Source organism: Ascidia mentula, chromosome 3, assembly GCF_947561715.1.
Source record: "Ascidia mentula chromosome 3, kaAscMent1.1, whole genome shotgun sequence".
NCBI lineage: Eukaryota > Metazoa > Chordata > Ascidiacea > Phlebobranchia > Ascidiidae > Ascidia > Ascidia mentula.
Window position 1 is genome coordinate 6,065,638 of NC_138568.1, and position 23,880 is coordinate 6,089,517.

At 37.4% G+C, this 23,880-nt stretch overlaps 2 protein-coding genes across 2 annotated transcripts; both read left to right on the forward strand.

The window, feature by feature from the left end:
* The first annotated feature begins 11,541 nt into the window (after positions 1–11,541).
* Positions 11,542–21,461, forward strand: LOC145895201 (uncharacterized). The gene is made up of 9 exons (XM_082983969.1): positions 11,542–11,591; positions 11,659–11,780; positions 11,859–11,982; positions 19,843–19,998; positions 20,077–20,252; positions 20,304–20,505; positions 20,563–20,732; positions 20,879–20,950; positions 21,015–21,461. Exons 1-9 carry the CDS (start codon positions 11,574–11,576, stop codon positions 21,052–21,054), a joined length of 1,080 nt encoding a protein of 359 aa, XP_082840095.1. The 5' UTR covers positions 11,542–11,573; the 3' UTR covers positions 21,055–21,461.
* Positions 12,357–19,639, forward strand: LOC145894549 (uncharacterized). Its single transcript, XM_082983170.1, has 17 exons — positions 12,357–12,451; positions 12,503–12,704; positions 12,762–12,931; positions 13,105–13,148; positions 15,633–15,798; positions 15,996–16,161; positions 16,303–16,455; positions 16,764–16,884; positions 17,115–17,295; positions 17,384–17,549; positions 17,848–18,048; positions 18,244–18,405; positions 18,533–18,739; positions 18,811–18,918; positions 18,980–19,053; positions 19,112–19,274; positions 19,505–19,639. The coding sequence occupies exons 1-17, from the start codon at positions 12,357–12,359 to the stop codon at positions 19,637–19,639; spliced, it is 2,514 nt and encodes an 837-aa protein (XP_082839296.1).
* Positions 21,462–23,880: the final 2,419 nt, after the last annotated feature.

Consider the following 23,880-nt stretch of genomic DNA (forward strand, 5'->3'; position numbering starts at 1 on the left):
ATTATATGCAATCATATGCAAACGTTTCGAACGCGACTGCGTTCATCATCAGTGTAACTTGAGAATAAGCTGCAACCAAAATAGCGCTGGATAAGCAGGGTAAAACATAGAAACACGGCAGAGCAATATCACGTGACAGCAGCTACACCAGGCGGTCTCGGAAGTGACGTCATTATTTCAGAGGTGTCGAGTCGGCAGTGATGTCATCATTTCAGATGTGGGCTATCCCATTGCCCACTCCTGGCTGATGATGCTATGAACTATGTTGTGAATAAAGACAGGAAAACGCAAATTTAGTTTGCAAATAATTGATCTCATGCAAATATGAAAATGACCTTTTCATGGCCTTTCCCAATCGTAAGTAAATGGAACGGCTCTTTTCCACTATCAACATCTAGGAAATAGAGCAGGATGTGCTTCTGTCCTTTTTCGATATATTGGTTGCCAGAAACCAAACACCTCCTTTTACCATAGGAAGTCAACTCACACCAGCTTGTACAGCACATGGTCCAGCTTTGTTCCATTTACGTAGGATTTTGGCAAATAAAATCTGTTCTATATACCAAGGATTACATTCTGAGTTTTGCTATATCTCTCGCGTGCTAACTAGCAATGATTTTCCATCACCTTTCATTTCCATCTGCATTATGCGTTACGTCAAACCTAACACATGTCGCTGTGAACGATAGCCCACCCACTTCTTGACTCCCGTACATCCGAAGTACATTGTTTTTCAACTGCACTTTCTTGGCTCCGTAGACAATCACATTAGGTTTGAGTTTGTACACTTTATTAATAGGCGCAGTATCACCCCCATCAAGCTGCGCATGATTCACGAAACCACTTCCCTCTCCAAATTTTTTCATAATTTTTGGTAAGCAACAACTTCTCCCTTGTTGTCATGTGATTTACCAGTTAACTTGCTCCTGTGGGGCAACTTACCCAAAATTTCACATAGTTCCACCAAAAAATTTAAACACTTTACATCCAACAACACAAACCATCACATAACATAGATGACAGCTCCAAATCGCTGTCCTCACACATCTGAAATGATGACGTCACTGTCGAGACCTTTTAGTGTAGCTGCTGTCACGTGATGTGACTCTGGCATGTGGTTATGTTTTGCCCGGTCAGTTGCACGCCTAACTCACCGCTCTCTTGGTTGCATCTGAAGAACGCAGCCGTGTTTCTTGCACATACGCAAATGTGTTCCGCCATAATTTGTTGCAAATATTAGGCTCAATACAAATTCATGGAGATTTATGTTACTAGTTGCTTTAACTCGCAGGAAGTGGAACATATTTGACGAGAATTTTTGGGAAAAATTGTGGGTTACGCTTTAAGCAAACCTTTCCAGATCCGCCAATTGTTTACGCTTGGGCAAGAGGACACAGGATAGAACGGTACGCACGTTGTTACTCATTACAGCATTCACTAAGAAAATTTACAATGATGTAATGGTTTTCAAGGTTTCGAATCGAAATTCTAAACGTGAGAAGTGAAACATTTATTGCAAGAATTACAAGAACAAATCGCAACACAATCAGTAACACGTTCGGAGTTTACTGGTCGGCAAGAACACACCAGAAAGGTTGAGTATATGAATATATCTGAATGGTTTTCTTAATTTATTTTTATTCGATAAATAACTATCACAGACAAAGTAACGACACTCGGAAATGTGCAAAACGCTCCAAATGTTTCTATAGGGATTCCGATATCAGCGTTTGCACCAACACTCACCACAACAAAACCTAACGTATATGATGTTTTTGGAAGAGAGGTTTACACCTCGCAACTTTACAGATTCCTCGACGAAAACACGTAATTCATACATTAGTTGACATTCGAATTCAACCAGCTGTGTTAAATTTTGTCAACTACACAAAATTATTTATATGAATTGAAGAATTTATTTATTTTTTTGTGCCACGAAAAACCCGGAAGGTTTTTATAAAACAATTTTAATATAAAATTACAGCCAATACACAAAAAACAGGAACCCTGTGTTGCGCAGAAATTTTCCGATAAAGAAAACCACCGCACCACATATGACCATCGAAGTCACGGTGCGATGTGACACCTTTTACATTGATGGCAGCGTTGAACCATTTTATGGCGTAAAAAAGATGTTGGTTTCAGACAGAAAGATTGTGTCATTCGGAACAACGCTCGTGTTTTTGGTGCGTATATGTACCGCAACACACTTGTCTATTACTGTTCATCTACAGACCACATTGGAATCGAAGTACATCCTTTTACATTTTATAAACAAACGATATTTCATAACCTGTCATATTTTCACAGTCTTCATTTTGCTTTTCATTTCCGAGCAACTTTATAAAATTTCGATTACAGCAGCTTGGATGCATCGGCCGTTCCCACAATAATGAAAAGCAATTTAGCAAAAAATAAAGGAAAAATTATTCAAGAACTTCAATGCATTTACAAAGAAACTAGTTCGCAAAACGTAAATCTTGATTTAACTAGAGAATCGTATACGTGATGAAACCAGACCTTTCTTGCAATGCAGGCACTGACCTTAGACCGAACTCTCAATGATTTATTTCGGGATGGATCGTTTCGAATTGAAATCATTGAAAAGCTTATTAACATGGATGCTCAAATGAAAGTACAGAAAAAGGCTTGCTTTTTTACATTTTATGGTCAAATTTTTACAAGATTTACTTGATTCTCAGCAAATCGGTTACAACCAAAATGTCTTGGAAGAGACACGAAACGCGACGAACGAAAAACAGGAAGCCGCATTAAAAACATTCCAATGGAAACAAAATATTACTGGAATGACTTGTTACTGAAGTAACATGCATGACATTAATTCAGAATAAATACAAAAAATCAATCTTTTTAAGTATAACAGAACGTTTTCTCCGACAGTTTGTACTAGCAGCACGAAAACCTGATAATGGAATCGATTTACGAACTTTCTAAATCCTACCAATTCGAAACTTTGTGGGACTTTGGGGCACAGGAAATATTTTTACGTAAATTTAGTGGCAAGGTATGTGTGTAATACGCATTTCATATTTCAATCAAAACTGTTTGTACCAAGAATTGAAAATTACCGCAGAATGTGGTTTTAAATGCTGGAAGATTAAACGGAATGTTTCAGTTGCACAGAATCTATCGACGACTGCAAAAACAAAGAAACAAATTTTTAACATATGCGGCTACATACGCTGGCCCATCTTCTCACATTTTTATAGCTAATTGGAAAATAACACAGGTACTTCGGTAAAAAATCCTGGTCTACTACAAACTACTACACCAGACAATTACAAATGGTAAATTTAACTATTTACAAGTTATCCCATCCGGCGGTTATCAGCAAACTTCGGTCGACTGGGCAGACCACATTTACTTTGGATATTGATCCTAACGACCCAATGACAACACGATGCGGAAACTGTTACAACGGGAGGTTGATCGGACTCTACATAGAAATTATTGGTGACCCGCAGCCCGAAAACGTACCAACTAAGTACGTGATCACCGTTACTTAATCAATTAATCTAACGGCAATTCTTGACAGAACTTACGTGCTGGTATCGCACCAGGGAGATTCCCAATTTTTGCTTCCTCTTTCGGATGGTAACATTAGTGCGGTATATTTTCAACAAACTCCGGAAAAAGCAAAATCTGGAAAAATATTGTCGTTTGACTCTTCCCAATTGGTTGCTAATGGGGTTGACGACGATCTGGACACAGCACTGGATGACATATTTGCTGACCAGGTATGGCAAAGTTCCCGCAGATGTTTCAATCTTAAACACCTTTGTTTTGTTTTTTGACAGGAGTACCAATATTGCCAACACGACGCCTTAAACTTTGCTGGAGCGAAACCTTGCAAAAGTCCATACGCAACATACATCTTAACTGTACCCAGATCCAATAACTACGTTTGCCCAACAGACTACAGTGTTTCTGTATCTGGTTACAACTGTCAAAGCTACGACTACTCCAGGTTGGCTACTGGATGCCTTGAGTTATATTTATTAGTTATTCTCTCTAATTCAAACAAAAACACAACATGTTAACCAATGTTCATACCCACCTAAATGTTATTTATTAGAGAATACCTGCATCGCTTTATCAATTTTGTACTCAAGGTTGAACGAAATATGAATTTATGCAATGGTCAGATCTTGGAGCAACTACCCACCTGACCCAAAAGCTGCAAGGTAATTTTGGAGAAAACGTTTATCCAACATCAGTAATAATAAACCCCAAATATTTTGTTGCAGACGATTGACCAAAAAACAACGTCGACGTCAATAAGGATGATAACTAATGCTCGAAGAGATGTAACAACAGTAAAATTTCTCATTATTTCACAAATGTTTAAATGACTAATATAGTTTTGTATATAAAAAACAATCCATGAAACAAAATTAGAATATTGCAATCAAAACCGTATTCAGTTTTTGTGCAACTTCGCCTTTGTTGTTTGGAAAATCTCATCTGTATAAATGTGTGTCTTTTGCGTGCGATGAAATCGATACAATGGTGAGAAACTATAAAAGAAATTGAGATGATTCATAACATTCATTCAAAAATTGTAGCTCACATTGTCATGTCTAAGAGCCCTATTTTTCATGTACATTTTCTCTTGTATTTTGTTGTGGATTTCTATCTAGGAGAAAGCACTAAATGTTAGTAGTGATTTCTCTTGCATCTGTATTTGGTGATTTTGGTTGTTATATTGTTCAATTGCAGTTGTTTCTCTTGTGCATGTTTACCATCTTCTTTGACTATATCAGTGCCATAACCACCAATCATGTAGTTCTTGTTACGATTAATTAACTTGCTTAATTTAGGCGAAACCGAAAATTGTTGTGTGGAAATAATGTCAGTGGCTCGGTAAAGAACAGGACATTTATACAGCCAGTGTGCACAGCATGTTCTCCACACTTCAATGTTTGAGAACAAATAGAAACAGAGGCGTGGGAATGTCGCCTGAAGCCGTTTACTTAGCTAGATGCAAATGAGCTCTGATTCATTCTTCCCAACATTGACAGTATTTGATTTGCTTCATCGATGACTGAAACTTTCGATCGTATAACAGTTTACCATCAAACATTGACAACACATGTAGGTAGTATGCTTAGATGTCGAGGTTGTTAAAATATTGGATTTAAATTTGTTTGCATTTTTGTGAGTTTCTGTATCATCCATCAGTGTTTGCGTGTATATCTGAAAAGGTAGGGCTGATCCGTCGGTATATTGTTTTTACCAGACGTGAGTTTTCTTGACCGTTAAAGGCAGGTTGTCTTGGCCCATATTGTTTAAATGCGAAAACCGCAAGTCACTGCGTATCACCCGCCGCTAGTTATATTTAACGAAGCGCAACACGTGATCTGCGCGTGTCAACAACAGACGCGTCGCCTTATGTGGGGGAAATTGTTTTTATCCCAGACGCGTTGGACGGGAGGAGTAAATGTAGCATTCTAACTCTATGAAAGAGCAAAGTTAAACTGGTGAATAGTTCATGGCAGGTTTTCTCTAAACATAACACTACTTGGTTAGATATTGTACAATTTCTGTTACAATTCAAAGAAAAACTTTATGTATAGTCGTTAAACCAGTATTTGCACTTGGGAAATGGAATGGTAAACATAATAAAAAAGTGTACGCGGCACTGCTACAGAGAGGGCAACGGGAACTTTTTGCAGTCTGTGTAACTGAAGCGATTTATTACACCAGTGTGGCGCAATGTCGTTGAGGAGAAAGGGATCTGTCAGTTCGGGACAATTTTAGAAAAACTTACTAAGTCTCGGTTGCAATCCAGGCAATCTGACACGCAAGTGCGTTCAACCGTGGCATAACCACTTGACACAAAATCGTTTAAAGCTAAAAATGTCTCAGTTGAAATAAGTCATGTAATTTGGTGCCGTAAACAGCAGTGTTATTTGTAACATTCCAGCTTCAAGACCAACAACAGATAGAGATTTTCAAGATTAATGTAATATTCCTCCACCTGTAACAGTCAAGGAAATCTGATAATGCAGTGGTTACTCTTAATTGCGATTTACTTCTTGCTGAACGTTGGATGGTGTAAAGTTGAGACAGGTACAAACTCTACATTTTTTGTCTGTTCGATTACTGCTTAATAAAACGCATGTATCTCATTTAGTTTCTCTTTTGTGCAGGAAGTTGCAATTTAAATACAGATTTCCTTGGTACAAAACAACGATATGAATTCGGAAAAACGTATTCAGACCCCCCTGTTGTTTACGCATGGGCTAGAGGGCATGCAGCAGAAAGGTATTCTTTTGACGCTTAGTAGATTATGCAACATTTATTTATCGCGAAAAAATTTTGATCGTCGATTGTTGACAAAATTCGTGTTTAGATTTCAGGTGGTGGTCCAGGGGATAAACAACGATCACTTTTTTGCAACAATTATGAAAAAAAGTCAAGACAAAATCAGTAACTCAATAAGGTTTTATTGGACTGTTAGAGATGATGTAAAAGGTTTGTATTTATTGAAACAAAACTTAATATTAACTAATACATAAATGTTGCAGCATAACTGAGCTATGTTAAATAGACAAACAAACTGTTCTCGGTGACGATAAAAGCGGCAAAAATGTTTCAATGGGAAAACCAGTGGCAGCATTTGCACCAACTCTTACCGAAAGATCCACTGACGTTTACGACGTGTTTGGAAGAGACGTTTATACGTCACAACTCTACCAACTCCTCGACGAAAACACGTAATCATAGGACTATAACCGATACACACAAAGTTCAACAGTGTAATTGTTAAGGTGTTTGCAGGAATGGTTCGGATTGTCAACACCAATACCATAAATGAAGACAAAAATCTTTTAATTTTGTATTTTTTGAAAGCATGTATTATTGCATGCTGAAAATAATTGTAGTAAACTCATTAGTGTCTTTACTTCTGCAGAAATTTTCCAGTATATCAAACTATTTTACAACAAATGACAATTCAAGTAAATGTACGTTGTGACACCTTTTACATCGACGGCAGCGTGGAGCCATTCTACGGCATCTCAAGGATGAGCATTCGAGCAAGGAAGGTAGTTTCGGATGGAACGGCGCTTGTTTTCAAGGTATTTTGTTTTTCGAATATGTAGACTTTAAAAATACCTTGTGGTGGCGAATATGTCATGTGTGTTTCCTTTGATTTTGTGACAGTCATAACAGCAAATTTGCAGGCATCTGCACGATGTACGAGGGACATCGGTTGCAACGAGCCTGTCAAAGCAGAATTAAATACGCGCGGAGGGAATAATCAACAGGGCATCTCTGGGACAAATTTAGAGGTGTTCGCGTACAAAGTGCAGGGAATGGTGCGAATCATTTTGCAGGTAAACAGCAAAACAAACAGGGACATTGGCTCAATCAGTTATTGTCCCTTGAACTCTTCTTTTCTTTGCGTCCCAACACGCGAAAACACAATATAGATCGGATTACTGTCCTGCTATTTTCGTCGTCGCGAAGGTATGAAGCAGGCGCCGCGCGGATTCGTATTTTGTTGTTGATACCTTAGTCGAATGCGCTAAAGTGAGGCAACTCATCACGTCCCCACCTATCAGAAATCGATTCAGGAATGTCGACTTTAAACCTATGAATAGTTGGACTTTGGATCCAAATGCGTCCTCGCCCACAGTTGTTTGGCATCATCTTGACAACTCGATCGTCTTCGGTAAACGCGTTTTTCTTCTAAAAAGTAAAAACTTGGACGCTCGACAAACGTTTCGACCTTTAGATTGCAGACCAAGTTTGTAATCGGTCTTTGTTTGCAAAATTTGACGAGGGACCTGACCAAGAAAGTCCAACGTATATTTACATCGATGACGTTGTCTTCATCGTACAAAAGTCGATTATGTAAAGGTATAGATCCCGCAGTTGTTGCAGCTTCATGATTGTTCTTGTAAGGTGTTTGCCTTTGAGAATAGTTCATTGCACATACAAACCAAATATAATTACACTTATCAAAAAATTTAAATATACGACAATCCTCCTCAAAAAAAATGTAACAAACTCACATCTATGTGGCGGTTGGTGAGTCTCGTTCGACATGTGGGAACGACCGTGAAACACAAAATCACTGCGAATTACTATTTACCTTATTAGAAATGTTTTTTCTCAATATGTCAATTAAGGTTCACAGGCTTCGCAGCCAAGGCATTGCAGCCAAGCTGGATAAGCCACTTTTCCCGACAAGTCGGAGCGAGATCTGAAAAATCAAGCTCCCGGTGAGGTTTGAACTCACGACCCTGGGCTAACCAGGCCCGACGCTCTACCAACTGAGCTACAGGAGCTCAGTGGCTTCACGGGGTATATTGTGACCAAGGTACACTGGTGCGGAAGCGCACAACTTGTCAGGCGACCTTCACATGCGTAGAGGATCTCCAGCACCGTAATCAGACAACGCAGAAGTAATAAGGGCCTGCGCAGTGGGGCGATCCCGCCTTGCTATGCGTAAGCATGGCATTACTTCTATGTCAATTAAGTGATTAATCTGAAGCTTCCCACCAATTTTGCAGTCAACACGCACAAAACCCAATGATTTTTTCTACGACATGGCCATAGTTTGAGGATGCCGCACAATCTGCACTTTGCTTGGAATACAGATTTCCTACTAGTTTAATGAACTTTCGCATGATGGTATTGTATTTACCATGGTCCAACCATAGCTATCAAGAGTTGTTACATTGGTGCACTTTGCATTCGTTATTTTGTTTTTGGAGATTAATAGGTGATTAAACTGTAGGGCTCAAACAGCACGGCTGCTCAGAACGGAGGAGATGGGGAGAGAGGAAAAGATGGTGAGAATGGTAAAAGGCGTTTGTGCTACAAATGGGACTGTCGCACAAACTACCGACAAAGAATATTTTCAGGTATTGTTAATCTAAAAGTTTAAAATCTCATGAGTTTTTTATATTTGGCACCAGTTATACAAGTAAGCCATATTTTTTGTTTCCTAACCATTTATTCACCTATTGTAGATGGTATGAAAATTTGAAGTGCGTAGTTGTGTATTGACGTACGTAAGTGATCACGATTGGAGCTTTGGTGTTGTTGCAACTTCACATTATTACTGAGTAATATCACAATCACAACATTTGGCCAATTTCAGGGCACAGTGGAACACTCGGCACAAAGGGACGGAACGGTCAAAAAGGTGGAGATTCGATATATCCCGGCGGAGATTCAGGAAATTTTCTGATGTACATTCGACACATAGACGGTTTTGTGCACTTAACTCAAATCCCTGGAAAAGCTGGACACCCAGCAGAACACGGCTACGGAGGAGCTGGGGGGTTAGGTTTTTTGTTATATTCTTATCCTATTTATAGTGTTCGACAATAATAATATTTTACACTAAATAAAAGTTATCGACACTGTTTTTTGACACTTATAATGTTCAAGGAAAAATGGTATTCCTGGATGTGGATGCAGATGCATAAAGCATTCCAAGGTTTGTGATGCTTGTATGTGGGGTTCATTTACAACATACGAAAGTATTCCTGACTGTCACCACCGACCAAATATTCCTCAACAACAGCTTGGTGGAAACGATGGGTTTAGAGTACACGACATACAAACAGTGGTAAGGTATAGAACACCCAGAATGAACACCCTTAGTTATTCTTTCGATTGTTCGCATTTACTGCATGAGGCAAAATTGTTGTTTTTCTTGTCACGAGAATGGTAACTAAACTAGTTTCCATAGAGTTTGTATGTTCATTAGTTTTTCTGTGCAACCTTAGTTAGCATAACTGAGTACTCTCTTTTTCATGAATGAAGTTTCCTGTGTGAAAATGTATGTAAAAAAATTTATTAATACATCTTGTACATTTCCAGGGACCACACGGATCGATAGGTACCGCTAGTTTGAGTAAAATCGGTTCCGTAAAGCCGTGGTTTATTCAAGACGCTGAACTCTTGTTGGTGATCGAAAGAGAAGGTGAAATGCTGTTTAGGAGAAATAACAACAAAGATTCCATACAAATATTTGACTTCATTTTGGAAGTGACAAATGAAACAAGCTTGGTGCATCAACGGGTAACATTTTTAAGTTGTTTGGTAACGTTATTGTGTTTTCCCATGACTTTGCGTTTATTAGACCTTTAATTTTTATTCGTCTGATTTTTTTATGGCTCATAGGTATTGACCAAAATTAAAGACTGCAAAACGTGAATCATTCAGTAAACTTCAAATTCATAGATAGTGGCTTGCTGCAAAATATTTTTATACATTTAGGCCCGCGAAATTTCAAGATATATTGAGCAAGGCTTTGATTTTTATGGCAACTCTAAACGCTACGTTCCTGACACACATTGGACATACTTGCAGAAACGTACTAAGGAACTGCTCGCGGTCGGGCAAAATTTGGAATCTTCCTACAACACCATGCTTAGTGCAGTAAGTTTTTAAATAGGACACGATAAATCTTATTTTTACTTCTCACATCCACAAGGATTTGTTTCAACATGTACCGAGTAGGGTTATTTCGAGGCAATTATGTATATCCTGGTAAACCTACAACTATATAGCCTACTCTGTACCAAAATAAGATGTTAAAATTTCACATCCCATTGCTGTCGTAATTGCAATAATACCCGAACATTTGCAATTTGTTTAATTAATAGTGCGGAAGACTTATAGGCGAATTTCTTTACTTAACAGATCGATCAAAATCTGATCTCATTGACAGTAGTTTCAAGCATAATGGAAGAAGTATACTCGACAAACACACTCACGCTTCAGTTTCGACAACACGAGTTGAAGAAAAAGATGATTTTTTACCGAAAAGCTCTGAAAAACATTGAACAAACTATGAGGCAGCAGTTGATCCTTATCAAGCGTTCGGCAAAAGTGGTTTTAGTCGAGGCGGTATGCTTCGTAGTTAATTAAAACACAGTAGTTTAGAAACAAAAATATTTTGACGCCTTTCTTTCTAATAGATAAATAACCAACAACCAAGCATACTAGAATTTCTTTCCTCGATTGTTGGAATATTTTTGAGTGGTTTCAAAAAAGATCCAGTTGGTGTGTACGACAAATCAGTCCGGGTAAGATTTTTTTCTTAATTTTTAGTACTTGCATTTATTTACTCTTTTATATTACAGTTCATTACATCTATGAGTGAAAAACATTGTCAACTTCCTTTTACTGTTCATCTACAGACCACATTGGAATCGAAGTACATCTTTTCACTTTCTAGTAAAAAAACGTTATTTCATAACCTGTCATATTTTCACAGTCTTCATTTTGCTTTTCATTTCCGTGCAACTTCAAAAAACTTCGATTACAGCAGCTTGGATGCATCGGCCGTTCCCACATTAATGAAAAGCAATTTAGCTAAAAATAAAGGAAAAATTATTCAAGAACTACATTGCATTTACAAAGAAACCAGTTCGCAAAACGTAAATCTTGATTTAACTGCAAAATTGTATACGTGATGAAACCTGACCTTTATTGCAATGCAGGCATTGACCTTGGACCGAATTCTCAATGATTTTTTTCGGGATGGATCGTTTCGCATTGAAATCATAGAAAAGCTGATTAGCATGGATGCTCAAATAAAAGTACAGAAAAAGGCTTGCTTTTTTACATTTTGTAGCCATATTTTTACAAGATGTTCTTCATGCGCAGCAAATTAGTTACAACCAAAAGGTCTTGGAAGAGATACGAAACGTGACGAACGAAAAACAGGAAGCCGCATTAAAAAACATTCCAATGGAAACAAAATATTACTGGAGTGACTTGTTACTGAAGTAACTTGCATGAAATTAATTTAGAATAAATACAAAAAATCAATCTTTCCAAGTTTAAAACAACGCTTTCTCCGACAGTTTGTACCAGCAGCACGAAAACCTGATAATGGAATCGATTTACGAACTTTCTAAATCCTACCAATTCGAAACTTTGTGGGACTTTGGGGCACAGGAAATATTTTTACGTAAATTTAGTGGCAAGGTTGGTGTGTAATACGCATTTCATTTCGATCACAGCCATCTGCTTTGAAAATTACCGCAGAATGTGGTCTTAAATGCTGGAAGATTGAACGGAATGTTTCAGTTGCACAAAATTTATCGACGACTGCAAAAACAAAGAAACAAATTTTTAACATATGCGTCTGCATGCGCTGGCCCATCTTCCCACATTTTTATAGCTAATTGGAAAATAACACAGGTACGTCGATAAAATCGTGTGTTACTACAAATTGCAACACCAGACAATTACAATTGGTAAATTTAACTATTTACAAGTTATCCCATCCGGCGGTTATCAGCAAACTTCGATCGGCTGGGCAGACCACATTTACTTTGGATATTGATCCTAACGACCCAATGACAACACGATGCGGAAACTGTTACAACGGGAGGTTGATCGGACTCTACATAGAAATTATTGGTGACCCGCAGCCCGAAAACGTACCAACTAAGTACGTGATAACCGTTACTTAATCAATTAATCTAACGGCAATTCTTGACAGAACTTACGTGCTGGTATCACACCAGGGAGATTCCCGGTTTTTGCTTCCTCTTTCGGATGGTAATATTACTGCGGTAAACTTCCAACAAACTCCGGAAAAAGCAAAATCTGGAAAAATATTGTCGTTTGACTCTTCCCAATTGGTTGCTAATGGGGTTGACGACGATCTGGACACAGCACTGGATGACATATTTGCTGACCATGTATGGCAAAGTTCCCGCAGATGTTTCCATCTTAAACACCTTAACTGTTTTTGAAAGGAGTACCAATATTGCCAACACGACGCCGCAAACTTTGCTGGAGCGAAACCTTGCAAAAGTCCATACGCAACATACATTTTAACTGTACCCAGATCCAATAACTACGTTTGCCCAACAGACTACAGTGTTTCTGTATCTGGTTACAACTGTCAAAGCTACGACTACTCCAGGTTGGCTACTGGGTGCCTTGAGTTATATGTATTAGTTATTCTCTCTAATTCAAACAAAAACACAATATGTTAACCAATGTTCAAACGCACTTAAATGTTATTTATTAGAGAATACTTGCATCGCTTTATCAATTTTGTACTTAAGGTTGAACGAAATAAGAATTTATGCAAAGGTCAGATCTTGGAGCAACTACCCACCTGACCCAAGAGCTGCAAGGTAATTTTGCAGAAAACCTTTATCCAACATCATTAATAATAAACACCAAATATTTTGTTGCAGACGATTGACCAAAAAACAACGTCGTCGTCAATTAGGATGACAACTAATGCTCGAAGCGATTTAACAAATCTGTATAATTTCTCAATTTTTCAGCAATGTTTGAATGACTAATATACTGTTGTATATAAAAAGAATCAATGAAACAAAATTTGAATATTGCAATTAAAACTGTATCCAGTTAGTGTGCAACTTTGCTTATGGTGTTCGGAAAATCTTATCTTTCGTGCGATGAAATTGGTAGAATAGTTGGGAATTCTTGAAGGAGTTAGGGCCTTTGTCGTATTCGCAACTTATATTTGCTCCATTGTTCGTTCACTTATGTTTTGTTGTGGTTTTCTGTGTAGGAGAAATCACTAGATGTTTGTTTTGATTTCTCTTGCATCTGGATTTGGTTCTCTTGTTCGTTATATTGATTAATTGTAGTTGTTTCCATTGTGCATGTTTGCCATCTTTCTTTGACTATATCAATGTCATACTCACCAATCATGTAGTTCTTCTTACGCCCAATTCATTTGTTTACACTAATATGCTTGGAAGTCGAGGTTGTTAAATTTGTTTGCATTTTTGTGAGTTTCTGTATCTTTTTAAATGGATTTCGAAAGCACATAAACTGACGATGCCAATTCGGAAAAATTTATATTTCTGTGTTGTTTCGAAATTAAAGATTGCACTGACCCTGACCATCAATCAGTCTTTGCGAGTAATTTTGGATATCTGAAAAGATAGGATAGATCCGTCGGTACATTGTTTTACCAGACGTGAGTTTTCTTGACCAGGCAGGAGCGACCCGTATATAAATTGTTCGTTGTCGCCACGGAGTCACTGTGGAACACCCGCTGCCAGTTATACTACGCAGCGCAACATCTCGATCACGTCACTCCATGTATTTGAAACTTGATGAAGCGAATGGTGCGTGTCAACAACAGACGCGTCGCCTTCTGTGGGGGGAAATGTTTTATAAACCAGACGCGTTGGTCGGGAGGAGTAAATGTAGTATTCTGACTCTATGAAAGAGTGCGCATTGTAGAACCAACAACTATGTAGAAAAAAATTTAACAATCGTCATGTGTGAATATGGATGAGGTTTCTGTAAACATAAAAACAGCTTTGTTAGATCTTGTACAATTCATAAACATTGTTATGTGTAAGTATAGTTGGGATATTACGGTTAAATCAGTTTTGCACTTCGGGAATGGAATACAGCATTCTATTTCAAAAGTAAACAAAACAGAAAAGTGTAGCAGGCACTGCTATAGAGAAAGGGAAAAGGGAACTGTTTATAATCTGCGGTTTATTACACCAATGTGGCGCAATGTCGTTGAGGAGAAAGTCATCTAACAGTTCTGGACGATTTTAGAAAAACTTACGAAGTCTCGGTTGCAATCCAGGCAATGTGACACACAAGTGCGTTCAACCTTGGCATAACCACTTGACATAAATGATTTAAGACAGAAATGTCTCTATAGTGGGTTGATATCATTCGTTCGTTGGTCGTTTCTTACCATCTACGCTCAAGTTGACAGAAGATTAAGACTATGCAGCTGTAAATATCTCGATGTAACAGCAGTTTGCTAATTTCGTCAGCAATAAGCCTTCCTTCAATTACGGCTAGATCAACGTAAATCTGTTGAATTGTCAACTCTCAGGTTACAGGTTGCAACATTTTTTCATGAAGCTGTTCATATTAATTTCAGTTTTGCTTTTCTGGTTGGACTATGGATGTTGCGGAATTCAAAAAGGTAAAATAAAGTTCCGCATTGTGATGAAAAAAATTCTTAAATATGTTGAACAATATTGATGAATATTCATCAATTTTAATTAAAGTTATTTGATGAAGCCTGTGGTTTTGAAAACCACCCAATAAAACATCTTTCGTAATGTCGTAAAGCGGGAAATAAAGAGGTGTGTTTATACAAGATATATGTAAATGTGTTTCACCAGACCTTGTTGATGCTAATGTGATAAATTATATGTAAATAAGGAAGGTGTGGCAAAGTTGTTGCTAAACACAAATGAACTGAGATTTATCTTGCTAGTTTAAACTCGCAGGGAGTGGAACCTATTTGACAAGAATTTTGGCACAAAATATGGGGATACGCTTTAATCAACCCTTTCCAGATCCACCCATTGTTTACGCTTGGGTTAGAGGACACAGGATAGAAAGGTGCGCACGTTGTTACCCATAACAATATTTCCAATGAATAATTGGTTTTCAAGGTTCCGAATCAATATTTTAAACGTGGGAAATAGAACATTTATTGCAAGAGTAACAAGAACAAATCGCAACACAATCGGTAACACGTTCAGAGTTTACTGGTCGGCAAGAACACAACAGAAAGGTTGAGTGTATGAATGTATCTAAATGAAATAATGGATATCTGTTTGCCAAATTTGTTTTCATCTACAAAATAACTATCACAGACAAAGTAACGACACTCGGAGATGTACAAAACGCTTCAAGTGCTTCTATTGGGATCCCGATATCAGCGTTTGCACCAACACTCACCAAAACAAGACCCAACACGTATGATGTTTTTGGAAGAGAGGTTTACACCTCGCAACTTTACAGACTCCTCGACGAAAACACGTAATTCATACATTAATTGACATGCAAATTCAACCAGCTGTGTTTAATTTTGTCGACTACACTTTGAGTACTTATCATTAAGATTCCAACAAACTATTTAATTTTTTTATGCCACAAAAATACCGAAAGATTTTTATGAAGCGATTTTAATAAAAAATTACAGCAAACACAAAAACGTAAATTCCTATATTGCACAGAAATTTTCCGATAAAGAAAACCACCGCACCACATATTACCATCGAAGTCACGGTGCGATGTGATACCTTTTACATTGATGGCAGCGTTGAACCATTTTATGGCGTAAAAAAGATGTTGGTTTTAGCCAGAAAAATTGTGTCATCCGGAACACCGCTTGAGTTTTTGGTGCGTATATGTAACACAACACCCTTGTCTATTAATCTGTTCTGCAGAGAATATTTTGCTTCTGTAACACAACCATCTCCACTTTAAACATGGCTTCATTAAGCTAAATCTGTAACAACAACAATAATCTTTTCTTGCCAGGCCGCACAACATTGTGCAGCGGGATTAGGTTGCAGTAAACCAGTCAAAGCAGCCATCAACACTAACGGAAAAAATAACCAAAAAGCTGTATCGGGTACAACGGTGAACATAAAAGCATACGAGATTCACGGAAAAATTGAGATTATTTTGCAAGTAAGCAAACAATGCGGATGATGATGATGTTATAAAAAGTCATTAATATTTTCACCTTTTACATGTACAAGTGTTTTAATTGTCGTTTATATGTCGTGTTGTCTCCGCCGTCATCATGCTTACAAAGAAGCTCCATGTCTATTTATTTTAACTTGTTTCTGATTTTTCGTTGTGAATATGCATGCTGCCGAATGATGTCATTTTACTAGACATAACGCAATTGTATGTGCTTAAAATGATCATTTTTATCAAAAGCAATGCGGAGGTTGCTATTTTTTCTTACTTAGTTCAAGCTCAAAATATATTAGGGATCCAACAGCATGCCTTCCCAAGATGGCGGAGACGGATTTACTGGAGAAAATGGTGCAAGAGGATCCAATGTCATCTGCACACGTATCTTATGTTACATACACAGGAAATTTCGTCAAGGTAATGTCTTATCTGGTCTGTTCACTTGACCGAATCACGAAAAAAGTGTACGCTTCGATTTGCGTTTCCTTTCGTCCGATACAAAAGCATGAAGTGTTTTAGATGTGAGGCCAACACAGATGGTTGTGCATAAAGCCGAGGAAAAGGCTTTTGAATATTGGTCTGTAAAAAATCTTGATAACCATTCCTGTTTAGGCAAAACGTTTAAAAGGTATTAAAAATACTTTTAGGTGGTAAAGGGTCACGTGGCCAACCAGGTGGCAACGGTCGCAAGGGTGGGGCGTCATTTAATGGAGGAGATGCCGGAAATATCGTGTTTTACGGTAAACATATATCTGGTTCTGTACACTTGACCCAACGTCCAGGAAAGGCAGGGCGCCCGGGCGAACACGGTTATGGAGGACTTGGCGGGTAAAGTATTCATATAGAAACAGCACATAACTATTTTAAAAAAATACTTTTGGCTTATGAAATAAGTTTTGCATGGCATATTGTTTAGAAAATTTGGTGCTCCTGGCTGTGGTTGCATGTTTGTGGGAGGTCCATATTGTTTGTGCGTTGAATGTGAGTTGTTAGCAAGAACTGACTGTCCGCCCAATGTTCCCGTGGGCCCAAGACAGCCTGATGGCAAGGATGGATTTTTAATCTATGACATTCCAACAGTGGTAGGTGACAACAAAATGGGTTACTTTGAACACACACAGGGGAAACAATTTCTGAAAATGACATGTTTAGACTTACGTAACTATATGTCTCTACAGCTATCCCATTTAAATACACGTTGACGAATATAATGGCAAAACAAAGTGGAACAGTTAATCACAGCAACTAAAATATTTCAAAATACACGTTTTTTCTGCTGTGCATCGATAAACACGTCAGATCAAGTGGTACCATTCAAGATATAACTATTAATTTCTGCTAAGTAGGAAAAAAATAATTAACATCGAGTAATATACGCAGGGAAGTACAGGATCGACAGGTGTTACCGATTTGAGAAAAGTCAATTCTCTGAAACAGTGGTTCACTGGTGATGAGGAACTATTATGGATGATAGAAAGAGAAGGAGAAATGCTATTTCAAAGAAATAACAATGCAGCAGCAAAAGAAAGATTGGGGTTTATTTTAGAAATGGCAAATGATACAAGCTTGGTGCATCGACGGGTAAAACCTAATTGAACTTGTCTAGGAATTTACATGAATTTTTTTCACAAAGAATATTCCTCAGTTTGTTACAAAGAACAATTCAACTTGCATTTAACACAAACAAAAATAATTATACCAGTTGCACTGATGAGACCTTTTAGGTCGAAACAGTGGCCATCTGTCTGCAGCTTACACAGAAATAATTCTGTTTAGGCCAGGGAAATTACAAGGTATATTGAACAAGGGTTTGATTTCTATGGAAATTCGAAATACTACGCTCCAGACAGGTACTGGACATCTTTGCAAAAACGCACAAAGGAACTAATTAACGTTGGAAAGCAGTTGGAATCCTCCTATAACAACGTATTAAGTTCTGTAAGTTAAAAAGGCATGTGAAAGTGCAACATATACAGTAAAATAATAATAATAGCCTACCCGAACATTTGCAATTTGTTTAATTAATAGTGCGGAAGATTTATAGTCGTATTTTTTTACTTAACAGATTGATCAAAATCTGATCTCATTGACAGTAGTTTCAAGCATAATGGAAGAAGTATACACGACAAACACACTCACGCTTCAGTTCCGACAACACGAGTTGAAGAAAAAGATGAATTTTTACCGAAAAGCTCTCAAAAACATTGAACAAACTATGAAGCAGCAGTTGATTATCATCAAACGTTTGGCAAAAGTAGTTTTAGTCGAGGCGGTATGTTTCGTAATTAATTAAAACACAGTAGTTTGGAAACAAAAATATTTTGACGCTTCACTTTCTGATAGACAAATAACCAACAACCAAGCATACTCGAATTTCTTTTTTCAATTGTTGGGATATTTTTGAGTGGTATCAAGAAAGATCCAGTAGCTGTGTCCGAAAAATCAGTCAGCGTAAGATTTTAAATTAATTTTCAAAACATGCATTTCATTTATTTATACTTTAATATTACAGTTCATATTAAGTATGAGTAAAAAACATTGTCAACTTCCTTTTATTGGACATCTCCAGGACACCTTGGGATCAAAGTATATCCTTTTTCTTTCTATTTAAAAGCGTTATACCAAACCTGTCATGTTTTCACAGTCTTCATTTTGCTTTTCATTTCCGAGCAACTTCGAAAAACTTCGATTACAGCAGCTTGGATGCATCGGCCGTTCCCACAATAATGAAAAGCAATTTAGCTAAAAATAAAGGAAAAATTATTCAAGAACTACATTGTATTTACAAAGAAACCAGTTCGCAAAACGTAAATCTTCATTTAACTAAATTTAATACATATATTAATAAAACCAGATTTGTTTTGCAATGCAGGCATTAACCCTAGACCGAAATCTCAATGATTTTTTTCGGGATGGGTCGTTTCGAATTGAAATCATAGAAAAGCTGATTGGCATGGATGCTCAAATGAAAGTACAGAAAAAGACTTGCATTTTTACATTTTGTAGTCATATTTTACACGATTTACTTTATGCACAGCAAATTAGTTACAACCAAAAGGTCTTGGAAGAGACACGAAACGTTACGAACGAAAAACAGGAAGCCGCATTAAAAAACATTCCAATGGAAACGAAATGTTACTGGAGTGACTTGTTATTAAAGTATATTGAATAAAATTTATTTAAAATAAATACAAAGAATATTCTTTCCAAGTATAACAGAGCGTTTTCTCCGACAGTTTGTATCAATTCGAAACTTTGAGGGACTTTGAGGCACAGGAAATATTTTTGCGCAAATTTAGTGGCAAGGTATGAGTGTAATACGCATTTCATATTTCAATCAAAACTGTTTGTATTAAGAATTGAAAATTACCGCAGAATGTGGTTTTAAATGCTGGAAGATTGAACGGAATGTTTCAGTTGCACAGAATCTATCGACGACTGCAAAAACAAAGAAACAAATTTTTAACATATGCGTCTGCATACGCTGGCCCATCTTCCCATATTTTTATGGCTAATTGGAAAATAACACAGGTACTTCGGTAAAAAATCCTGGTCTACTAAAAATTACTATCCAGACAATTCCAAATGGCAAATTTAACTATTTACAAGTTATCCCATCCGGCGGTCATCAGCAAACTTCGGTCGACTGGGCGGACCACATTTACTTTGGATATTGATCCTAACGACCCAATGACAACACGATGCGGAAACTGTTACAACGGGAGGTTGATCGGACTCTACATAGAAATTATTGGTGACCCGCAGCCCGAAAACGTACCAACTAAGTACGTGATAACCGTTACTTAATCAATTAATCTAACGGCAATTCTTGACAGAACTTACGTGCTGGTATCACACCAGGGAGATTCCCAATTTTTGCTTCCTCTTTCGGATGGTAATATTACTGCGGTAAACTTCCAACAAACTCCGGAAAAAGCAAAATCTGGAAAAATATTGTCGTTTGACTCTTCCCAATTGGTTGCTGATGGGGTTGACGACGATCTGGACACAGCACTGGATGACATATTTGCTGACCATGTATAGCAAAGTTCCCGCCGATGTTTCCATCTTAAACACCTTACTTGTTTTTGACAGGAGTACCAATATTGCCAACACGACGCCGCAAACTTCGCTGGAGCGAAACCTTGCAAAAGTCCATACGCAACATACATCTTAACTGTACCCAGATCCAATAACTACGTTTGCCCAGCAGACTACAGTGTTTCTGTATCTGGTTACAACTGTCAAAGCTACGACTACTCCAGGTTGGCTACTGGGTGCCTTGAGTTATATGTATTAGTTATTGTCTCTAATTCAAACGAAAACACACAATGTTAACCAATGTTCATACGTACTTTAAATAATATTTATTAGAGAATACTTGCATCGCTTTATCAATTTTGTACTTAAGGTTGAACGAAATAAGAATTTATGCAAAGGTTAGATCTTGGAGCAACTACCCACCTGACCCAAGAGCTGCAAGGTAATTTTTGGAGAAAACGTTTATCCCATATCATTAATTATAAACGCCAAATATTTTGTTGCAGACGATTGACCAAAAAACAACGTCGACGTCAATTAGGATGACAACTAGTGCTCGAAGCGATTTAACAAATCTGTATAATTTCTCAATTTTTTAACAATGTTTAAATGACTAATATAGTTTTGTATATAAAAAAGAATCCATGAAACAAAATTCGAATATTACAATCAAATCCCTACTCAGTTTTTGTGCAACTTCACTTGGAAAATCTCATCTTAATAAATGTGTCTCGTTTGCTTGCGATGAAATCGGTACAATAGTTAAGGAATTCTTAAAGTAATGGAGGCGTTTGTCGTATTCGTAACATTTATCCAAAAATAATAGAACTACAACCTTAAGATTATAGCTAACATTGTCATCTTTGTGAGCGCCATTGTTCATTCACTTATATTTTGTTATGGTTTTCTGTGTAGGAAAAAGCACTAAATGTTTGTAGTGATTTCTCTTGTATCTGGATTTGGTTCTCTTGTTCGTTATATTGTTTAATTGCAGTTGTTACCTTTGAGCATGTTTACCATCTTTCTTTGACTATATCAGTGCCATAACCACAAATCATGTAGTTCTTTTTATGCTTAATTAACTTGCTTAATTTAGGCGAAACCGAAAATTGTTGTGTGGAAACAATGTCAGTGGCTCGGTAAAGAGCAGTTATACAGCCAGTGTGCACAGCATGTTCCATTTACGCATTTCTATGTTCATCAACAAATAGAAACAGAGGCGTGGGAATGTCGCCTGTAGTCGTTTACTTAGTTAGATGCAAACGAGCTCTGATTCATTCTTCCCAACATTGACAGGATTTGATTTGCTTCATCTGTGACTGAAACTTTCGATCGTATAACAGTTTACCATCAAACATTAACAACACATGTAGGTAGTATGCTTAGATGTCGAGGTTGTTAAAATATTGGATTTAACGGTCAAGAAAACTCACGTCTGGTAAAAACAATATACCGACAGATCAGCCCTATCTTTTCAGAAATCCAAAATTTCACGCAAACACTGATTGATGGTCAGGGTCAGTGCAATCTTTAATTTCGAAATAACACCGAAATATAAATTTAGCCAAATTGGCATCGTCAGTTTATGTACTTTCAAAATCCATTTAAAAAGATACAGACACTCACAAAAATGCAAAAAATTTAAAGGCAGGTTGTCTTGGCCCATACTGTTTAACTGCGAAAACCGCGAGTCACTGCGTATCACCTGCCGCTAGTTATATTTAACGAAGCGCAACACCTCGATTACTAGTCACCCCTTGTATCTGCGTGTCAACAACAGACGCGTCGCCTTATGTGGGGGAAATTGTTCTTATCCCAGACGCGTTGGACGGGAGGAGTAAATGTAGCATTCTAACTCTATGAAAGAGCAAAGTTAAACTGGTGAATAGTTCATGGCAGGTTTTCTCTAAACATAACACTACTTGGTTAGATATTGTACAATTTCTGTTACAATTTAAAGAAACACTTTATGTATAGTCGGGACATTACGGCTAAACCAGTATTTGCACTTGGGAAATGGAATGGTAAACATAATAAAAAAGTGTACGAGGCACTGCTACAGAGAGGGCAACGGGAGCTTTTTGCAGTCTGTGTGACTGAAGCGATTTATTACACCAGTGTGGCGCAATGTCGTTGAGGAGAAAGGAACAATTTTAGAAAAAACTAACAAGTCTCGGTTGCAATCCAGGCAATCTGACACCTAAGTGCGTTCAACCTTGGCATAACATTTTGACACAAAGTCGTTAAAGCTAAAAATGTCTCAGTTTAAATAAGTCATATGATTTGGTGCCGTAAACAGCAGTGTTATTTGAATTATTCCAGCTTCAAGACCAACAACAGATAGAGATTTTTAAGATTAATGTAATATTCCTTCACCTGTAACAGTCAAGGATATCTGATAATGCAGTGGTTACTCCTAATTGCGTGTTACTTCTTGCTGAACGTTGGATGGTGTAAAGTTGAGACAGGTACAGACTCTACATTTTTGTGTCTGTTCGATTACTGCATAATAAAATGCATGTATCTCATTTAGTTTCTCTTTCGTGCAGGAAGTTGCATTTTAAAAACAGATTTCCTTGGAACAAAACAACGATATGAATTCCAAAAAATGTTTTCAGACCCCCCTGTTGTTTACACATGGGCTAGAGGACATGCAGCAGAAAGGTATTTGACGCTTGGTAGATTATGCGACATTTAATTTATGGAGAAAAAGTTTTGATCGTCGATATGTGAAATAATGCTGTTTTAGATTTCAGGTGGAGGTCCAGGAGATAAAGAACGATCACTTTTTTGCAACAATTATGAGAAAAAGACAAAATCAGTAACTCAATGAGGTTTTATTGGACTGTTAGAGATAATGTAAAAGGTTTGTATTTATTGAAACAAAACTTAATATTAATTAATACATAAATGTTGCAGCATAACTGAGCTATGTTAAATAGACAAACAAACTGTTCTCGGTGACGCTAAAAGCAGCAAAAATGTTTCAATGGGAGAACCGATGGCAGCATTTGCACCAACTCTTACCGAAACATCTACTGACGTTTACGACGTCTTTGGAAGAGACGTTTATACGTCACAACTCTACCGACTCCTCGACGAAAACACGTAATCATAGGACTTTAACCGACACACACAAAGTTCAACAGTACAATAGTCAAGGTGTTTGTAGGAATGGTTCGGATTGTCAACACCAATACCATAAATGAAGACAAATATCTTTTAATTTTGTATTTTTTGAAAGCATGTATTATTGCATGCTGAAAATAATTGTAGTAAACTCATCAGTGCCTTTACTTCTGCAGAATTTTTCCAGTATATCAAATTATTTTACAACAAATGACAATTCCAGTCCATGTACTTTGTGACACT